Here is an 8,476-nt window from a genome sequence, read left to right as displayed (position 1 = left end):
ATCCTGTTTCAGTGTGGTAAACTGAGTGTAATGTTTTCTCTGAGAGGTACTTAGCTTCCTTTTTCAATAGATCGGTGGTCTAGAAACAGGTAAGAAACTCTGCTTTAAAGAGCATTCACACTAAGAGCAGCTCAGTGACATGGACAGTAACACACACACACACAGTAGGACAGTTTAGAGTCATCAATTCAACTGAAACACATTTGGACCATGGGAAGAAACTGGAGCATGGTTATGCTATATTTACTTTTTTTAACTTTATTGACAAAATGAACAATTACAAAACTTCGACATTTTGATTTTAAATCAGGAGGAAATTATGTACATAAATGAACAAAATAAGGGCTAAATCAGCAGAGCAGTAACACATGTCAGTGTGCTAGGATTTGGGTTTTTTATTAGTTTGAATTGAATTTTTATCATTTTTTCTATCAACACCCATTATCATTGTCTCTCTCATAGCAACACATCCAACCAATATATCCACTCCTTTAACTAAATCGAACAGAATTTCTGTGCGGCTACTGGCTCAAAACATACAGAGATGTTCAAAGTATTTGGTTCATATTTACTTCCTCACTTATGAACACGTTACCTTCCGTATTCCGGTGACGCCAGTAATGACGTACGGGAAGTACGTGCACGAGGGCGTGACGAGTCCGTGTAGCGAACTGCACCGAGGAAGAAAATTCGTGCCGCTGTAGTTACTCTGCATATTTATGAGTTATACGGGTGGGTTATTCATTATAACAACGGGGGACTAGTATCTTTATTTACATGAAAATGCGAAATAATGTAGAAACTAAGTCACACAAGTGAAGAAGAATATGAGGAGTTCTCAGAAACAGCAGAGTTTGAATTAATTTTAATTTACCAAGCTCAGATGAGCACGTGCCGTCAGTAATTTTGCTTTATTTTGTTTCAAGCAGACGGTTTAAAACCGTTCTGCCTTCAGTTTCTACGTTTGTTTTCGATTGTTTGTGGTCGCGCGGGGCTCCTCTCTGTCTCCCGGGCCGTGATACTCAGCAGTTTATAAACCCACATAAATTAATGATTTTATCGGATCTCAGTTCCCCAGCGCGACTGGGCAGATTGGCGGTTTTTCTCAGTGAACTTCACACCCAAAAATCCAGTGTGAGTTCACCTCACTTGAGTTTAACACTAACCGTTTGAAAAAAAAGAAACAGTTGAGGGACGTCGGAAACTACTAACTGCGCTGCGCAGCTGCGTCAGTGTAAATCCCCAGAGGCTCCGCGGAGCGGTGTGTGTGTTCTGGCGCAGGGTCTGCAAGAGCACCGGCGAGTTACCACGTGACTATCGCAAGTTGTGTTTTCCCGCCGCGCCGCGTGAGCACCGACCGCGCGCTTAGCCGCCACGCGGAAGGAGCGCGTTTGATGCACCTGGGATGTGATCAGTGACGTATCGAAAAAACACGGAGCGGTGATCGGAGCTGCGCTTGGTTCCGGTGGTAGTTGTCGTATTGATCATAGTGGTCACTGTCTCTCAGTGCCGTACTAGAGGCGGGATTCAGACAGAGTCGAGGAAGTGCCCACTGCGGACAGCGGACCTGAAGGAGAGCGGGAGAGAGTACAAGAGGGAGGACCGAGGAGAGGACCTGAGAGAGAGCAGGGAATGGAGGGCAGAGCGGAGGGCGCGATGCGGAAACGGCAGAGCTCGGCTGTCCACCCGTCCTCCTTCCAGCCCAGGTTGGACATGCGTGTCTTTCTTTTAGAACACTTCCTTCCTTCAGTGAGGGTCGTGCTGTTGTAAACAGGGTGAAACAGTGTAACTGCTTTAAACATAGTGACACGGTCTGTTTAGAACAGTGAAACAGTTTGTGAATATGCCCTGGTGTAAAAGTGCAGTGTGTGTATGAGAGATGTGGACACACACCCAAGGAGTGTGCTTGTCAACAATATACATAAAGATTATAAGAAAAAAAAGGTGCTTGGTATTAAATGTAATAATTTAATTGATAATTAGTCTAACGTTAACCAAACTGAGCTCAAAGTGAATTGAACTTAGCTCTGGGATTAATAATGATTAAATCATTCAATCATTTATTAATTCATTTGCAGTGTTCATTTACAATGTTGTATGTGGCTTTCTTTTACCCCCTTTAAACACTGTAAAGACACACCATGTGCATGTCTGTGCAGTGAGGCGGAGAAGCCTCTTAGTTCTCCACATCACTGGCGGTTCATTCTTACGTTCGCATGTGGTGAGGAGGGACTGAGGAGGATGCCTGTGGCTTTCGGAGAACGTTCTCTGACTCGTGAATCATGGCCGTGAGTGTTTTGAGTGTTAAGACAGTTAACTTGGTCCTCCGCAGCCGACATGGGTCCAGAGAGTCCGACTCCCTGCTGAAGAAGCCGCTGTTCCACCTGGACCTCTGGTTCTATTTCACCTTGCAGAACTGGGTGCTGGACTTTGGAAGACCCATTGTGATGGTAGGTTTATTCTGCAGAGAGGGTGACATTCATTCATTCATTCAACTGATGCTTTTCTCTGACGCGACTTACAGTGTCAAACTATATACAGCAATTTACCCAATTTTTACTGTAGCAATTCAGGATTAGTACTTGGACCCTACTACAGCAGGAGGTGGGATTTGAATCTGGGTCCTTAAAGTCCAAATTCAGTAGCTCTAACCACTAATCCACCTCCTGCAAATGTGATTATCTGTCAGGGCTGGAAAAGTCACATGTCCCCAGCTTTACCTTCTTCCTGTCTAACACACCGTAATACAAACATCACACAAATGGCTCTCAGGGGAGCTCTGGTGTGATTCGTTTACAGCTGGAATAATAAATGTGTGGGGCAGTATGTCGCAACGAAGGGAACGCAGCACATTGGATATGTCACATTTCCTTTAGAGTAAAATGCTCCTCACGCCAGGCAAGCCCATCTCCTGCCAGATGTAACCTCGGTAGTTAAGGTTCCTCTCAGGAAGCTGCGGGTGTGTTGCTCCTCCTAACTGACTCTGTGGGTGACTCCGCTGTGCCCTTTCAGGTGGCCCTGCCCCTGGAGTGGTTCCCACTGAACAAGCCTAGTGCTGGAGATTACTTCCACATGGCCTACAATGTTATCACACCCTTCCTGCTGCTGAAGGTGAGGAGAAGCATTTCTTAACTGTAGGGCTGCGACATTACTTGACAAAACACGGATACTGTCATCTGTGCTGACACACACTGTGCCCACACTATAACACTTAGTAGTTTTTTCTTTCTTTTTTTTTTAAAAAAAAAATAAAAATAAAAAAATAGTAGTCTGTCGGGTTCTGTCAGAATGGATCAAATGTCCATTCACATTCCACTTACCATGCTTGTATAGGTAACACTGGCTAAAACTGATTGTATCTATGGAAAGTGTGTGAGTGAGAGACTCACCCTCTGTTCCTGTGGCCAGCTGATCGAGCGCAGCCCTAAAACCCTCCCTCGCTCAGCTGTGTACATCTGCATCATCACCTTCGTCATGGGCGCCAGCATCCACCTGGTGGGAGACTCGGTGAACCATCGCCTGGTGCTGAGCGGCTACCAGCTGCACCTGTCCGTTCGGGAGAACCCCATCATGAAGGATCTGCAGCCGGCTTCCCTGGTAGCGCTGCCATTGTGTTTCCCCACCACCTTAGTATGTCCATCGAAGGCTGTTACACTTCGACAGGGTTCCCGTTGAGACCCAGTGACAGGGACGTATTTGCAGTTAAAAACATCGCTAGGTACATTTGATTCATGTCAACGGAACATCACTGCAAATTCTACTCATGTAAGGTACTGTTTGCCGTGGCCTGATGATATGACTATGGTGAGGTTGTTGCTGAAGCTTTGGGCATGTTCAAAGTAAATAGTACTGCTGTGTAAAAATGAGGGAAATGCCAAGTCACTTTGGTCCAAAGCTCCAGCTGATCAAAGTTGTTGGGAGGGACATGCTCTGGATATTGCACAATGCAGTGCTCATTCCCTGCATGGTCTCGACACGATGGATCAACTGTTTTTTCTAATCAAGTCCTTGACCTTGTTGTTTCCCCCAAGGTCGATTCCTTTGAGCTCCTTTACTACTATGACGAGAAGCTGGGCCACTCCATGTGGTAAGTGGCTCAACTGGAGTCCCCGAGGGGCAGCATCACTGCCGTCACATGGTTATCTAATCCGTTACGTGGGATTTAGAAACTGGTGACTCTTAGAGGGCTAGAATTTCACAAGGGACTCCTGCAGTTACTCCGAGTCATCATGTTGCAGTTATGTTGCTTTAAATGCCCTTTAAAAGGTAATTTGTCCTCTTCGAAATCGCCAGCACATACAGACCTGATGATTCCTTCATGAGAACTTCCCTGCCGAGGGGTTTTGTACCTAGGTGTTACTCAGTGACATTTCTCGCCGAGTGCAGTGGATCGTCGTTGGTCTTATTAATATTCAAATTGGCCACTTGGGCTCCCCATCCGTACATCACATGTAAACAAAAAGCTTTGGCCTGTGGAACTGTGTACAGTACAGACTGTTTGAGTGACATTTATTTGTTACCATGGTTACAGCAGGACCTGGACTAGCCTGTCGTTTATGGCTCAGTGCTTCCTCCACAAATCTCATCGCTCTAAATCATCTGCTTACCCTTTGATGTCATTTCATAAGGTGGTGCTACAGTGGTTAATTTTGAAGGCTGCATTTTTGTCCGGTTTTTACTGTCATATGTTTACACTGAGCTCGAGTACACCAGTCTGCTTCTGCTGAGGTTAGTACAGTGTATGCTGGTTTACATGACTCCACTTTGAATTTCCCTTCACATTGATGAAATACCCGTATTATCTCCTATATGATTAAGTATAAACTATTAACATTTTTGATGTAGTGAAATGCAACATAGTCGACCAGATGTGGCGCTGGAAGAGGGTATGATTTTAGAGGCTCAGGAAAATTAATTAGTAAATATTTGTTTTTCCAGAGCTGAAAAAAGCAGATTAGTCTTTGCCTTTGCAAGAATAAGCAGTTTGAATAGTGTGGAGGTCAGAATGACTTTAACCATCACTTTACCACGCTGTGTCGAGCGAGTAGCGCGTGTTAAAGTTGTTTTGAGGAGAAGATGCCAGAAACGTCTGAAAGATTCACGGGGTTCCGTTGACGGGCTTTTCCTTTCCAGGTACGTGCCTTTCTTCCTCATCCTCTTCGTCTACTTCACGGGGTGCTTTACGAACACACGCGAGGAGGGCACAATGCCCCTTTCTGCCTGCATGCTGGTGGCTCCCAGTGCCCTCTACTACTGGTTAGTATGACCTGCCAAACCTGCTCGCCAGTGGGGGGAGGGGCCTGGCTCTCATGTGATACCCTCCTTTGACGGAACCCTAGACGGTTAGTTAAGCGTTCGTCAAGTGGGGGCGATTACCTGTCCCAGGCTGGCCATGCAGTGCCAGGGTTCCTCTGTGTCTTTGTGTGTGATCCGCCTCCATAATTTACCAGCCTTTCACTGTTTTCTCTGCGCAATGTGGTTATTTATATCCCTAGCTTGGGGGACAGGAAGTGAGGTCACATGGTACACCTGCACCACATTGTGCATTTCTCCTGGACAAGGAGGGATGGCAGTACTGTGCTCCCAGGTTGCTTTACTCTCTGGCTCCATCCATAACAGGTGAAGGATGGAGGTGTGGATGCTGCTCTCTTGGTGGCACGGCCCTGAGTTCACATTTTCCTTCCGCCCAGGTATCTGGTGACCGAGGGCCAAATCTTCATCCTCTTCATCTTCACCTTCTTCGCTATGATGGCCACGGTGATGCACCAGAAACGCAAGGGCTTCTTCCTGGACAGCAATGGGCGCTTCCTGCTATATAGCTTTGGCCTGGCACTGGGCTTGGTGAGCGCCTGGGTGGCCTCCCTGTGGAACGACCCCGTCCTCCGCAAGCGATACCCTGGTGTCATCTATGTGCCCGAACCCTGGTCCTTCTATACCCTGCACATCAAAGACTGGCACTAGCCAATGGCAGCAGTGCTGAACTTCAGTGTTCCAGGAATGCGTCAAGGAAGTGGTGCTTCTGCTGGAACAGTTATGCTCCTTGACGACCCGTTCCTAGACTGGAATGTCACACACACACACGCCCCCCCGGCTCTGGACCCGTGTACCTGCTGTGGCAGATGCTGTTCACCTGTTCAGCACCTGGAGTGCTCTTATTGGTTGGTGTATTTATGCAGAGACCTGCCTCAAAGCCCTGGTGACCCTTCCTCATGTGTGTGCCCAGGTCTCACCTCCTACTTATGTGCAGGTGATCCTGAGCAGCACCTCTCCATTCAGCATGTTCCAGAGGTTTTACCCTTCTTATCCTCCCCTCTCCTCTTTCATAGTTTTTTTACATGAAAAATTGAAGGGGGGGTGGGCATCAGTCCATTTTAAAGCTGGAAACTTGCATGTTTGACCTTCTCGGTATACAGGAGTGTTATTAACCCCTCCTGGACCAGTGCAGATGACTGTTGCTGACCTCTTGCACGGCTGGCCCAGTGACTCTGGTAACAGTCCTCTATAGGCAGATGTGGAGGTGCCTAATATTCCTCTTGCCCCATTTTCTAAACATGTTCTGTTTATTTCTCACACTGGAAATTCAACCAATAATAAAAACAATTAAAACATTTTAACCATCCAGTAATGACTGCCTGCAGAGTTATTCTGCAGAGTTGCTGTTTTTGGAGAGCTGAACTCCAGGATCTACACGATTTACATCACTTTCCTCAAGTAATTAGCTGCCAAATAAACTGTTTCTACAGATAAATGTTTATGCACTTGGATGCATTCATTCAGCGTACAAATCAGAAGGTACAAGTGAAATTTGAACTAGCAGCTTCCAAATGATAATTCAGCACCAGCATGTTACCTCGAATGAATACCTTTTCCAACAGCAAGTGCACTTACGTCAATGCCAGATGTTTTTATTTAAATCTCATACTCGTTATTAGCTGACTGCATCCATGTGCAATATTGTGTCTTGTGATTCTATCACAATGATTAAAGGGCCCGCATTAAAGCACTCCAGCCAGTTTCTTAGTGACGGAGACAGCGAAGTTGACCCGCAGTGGCAGCCAAGCGGAGAGACGCAATCAGGTAGATCTACACCGGTGCGGGAGCTAAGGTAACGTCGTCGGACAGCCGGACTGACAAGCCGTCGGCCTTATCAGCGCGGTGCTGCAAGGTGACACCCGGCTCAGTGCGGACTCCAGTCAGTGACCAAGTGCTCAAGCTGATGATTTGTTCAGACATCCGTGGCGCTGGATGCTCTGGGACCGATAATGTGCTGGTTCTGGAGAGGTCTGAGGGGAGATGATGGTCACGGAGATGGAGAACCTCCCAATGACTGGAAAGGTTCCGTGGCTTGTCTCACATCTGCCCACAGTTGGGCTGAACTGGCAAAGGTGTCAAACCTTAGATCGGGGTGTCAGAGCTCAAGAACTGTAGGACTTTGCTCTTTTTGTTTGTTTAGCCTCACCTCATAATTATTTAATTTCTGCCCCTCCTTTTCATCTTGAGAAGACTGGGAAGGAGAGGACTCTGACAAAACAAGTAGTTCATTGCTAGGCCATCTTCACTGGGCCAGGTGAGGTGACTCAAGTTTATGAAGCAGTTAGGAGGTCAGGAGAGAAGTGGGTCTGACAGAGATGTGATCTGAGACCTTTCTTGAAAGCTGGGAAGATTCAGCAGCTCTGAGGGACAGAGGGAGCTCACTGCAACATGTCAGGGCCAACACTAAGAACCTACTGACTATTGGTTTTGGACCCCTCGTGTGTGGAACCGCCCAGCACTCTTGCTACTATGTAGGAAGCGAAAGGGAGAGACAAGGCTGGCCTGCCTTCGGTCCAGTTCTGACCACAGCAGCTGAAGAACTGCATGCTGCTGTTGTTGAATCTCACCAGAGGTGCTTTATAGGGCCAAGCCGAAACAGAATAAACAGAGCACATCAGCATCAAGGTACCGGCAGAGTCTCGTCGTCCCCCACTGGATGCCATCCGGCATCTACTGCCACCTACTGGCACTTTTTGGTGCAGCATCCAATCATCCGACTCTCCCAGGAGTGCCAGGATGCCACATCGGAGTCTTTATTTGCTCTAAGAGCTTCACGCATGGCAGCAGCCGTCGATGTGAATATCTGTAAGATAACTTGTCATGCGTGACTCCCCACAGTAGGGTGAAGTCTCCACGTCTGCAGTTGAAATCTAATTCTTCGGCAGTTACATCATCCCCATGTCCGCACAGGCGTGGCCCCCTTTCAGGGCACTTTGGGCAGAACTTTGCTTTCCAACATCCTGAGTTATTAACTATTAGCGCACACACATTCATCATGTGTCTTTTTCTAATGTAAGCCTAGAATCTTTATTTAATACGATGTGACACCCCTTCCATATGAACCTGCAGCCTATATATGGCCCATATACGTGGGACATCTTTCTTTATATAAACCTAATTTTTCAAACCTTTGGATTCATCTCTGTCCCAACGATGTGGCCGT

At 46.9% G+C, this 8,476-nt stretch overlaps 1 protein-coding gene across 2 annotated transcripts; it reads left to right on the top strand.

Annotated features, from left to right (window-relative positions):
• Positions 1 to 640: 640 nt before the first annotated feature.
• cln6b (CLN6 transmembrane ER protein b) lies at positions 641 to 6,615 on the top strand. 2 transcript variants are annotated; one of them, XM_018765265.2, is made up of 8 exons: positions 641 to 732; positions 1,508 to 1,706; positions 2,333 to 2,450; positions 3,013 to 3,111; positions 3,409 to 3,597; positions 4,032 to 4,087; positions 5,134 to 5,256; positions 5,691 to 6,615. In XM_018765265.2, exons 2-8 carry the CDS (start codon positions 1,633 to 1,635, stop codon positions 5,959 to 5,961), a joined length of 930 nt encoding a protein of 309 aa, XP_018620781.1. In that variant the 5' UTR covers positions 641 to 732; positions 1,508 to 1,632; the 3' UTR covers positions 5,962 to 6,615. The 2 variants fall into 2 exon arrangements, with proteins under 2 accessions (XP_018620781.1, XP_018620782.1); XM_018765266.2 differs by having other exon boundaries at positions 641 to 1,706.
• The last annotated feature ends 1,861 nt before the right edge of the window (positions 6,616 to 8,476 follow it).

This window comes from Scleropages formosus, chromosome 5 (genome assembly GCF_900964775.1).
Source record: "Scleropages formosus chromosome 5, fSclFor1.1, whole genome shotgun sequence".
NCBI classification, from domain to species: domain Eukaryota; kingdom Metazoa; phylum Chordata; class Actinopteri; order Osteoglossiformes; family Osteoglossidae; genus Scleropages; species Scleropages formosus.
Note: the sequence above shows the minus strand (reverse complement) of the source record. Positions and strands in the feature narration are given on the sequence as shown.

Excerpts from the sequence above, each read along its gene's own strand:
- cln6b (XM_018765265.2), top strand. The coding sequence starts at position 1,633 with ATGGAGGGCAGAGCGGAGGGCGCGATGCGGAAACGGCAGAGCTCGGCT. Across the intron at positions 1,707-2,332 it reads CCGTCCTCCTTCCAGCCCAG|CCGACATGGGTCCAGAGAGT; the intron begins GTTGGACATGCG and ends GGTCCTCCGCAG. Across the intron at positions 3,598-4,031 it reads ATCTGCAGCCGGCTTCCCTG|GTCGATTCCTTTGAGCTCCT; the intron begins GTAGCGCTGCCA and ends GTTTCCCCCAAG.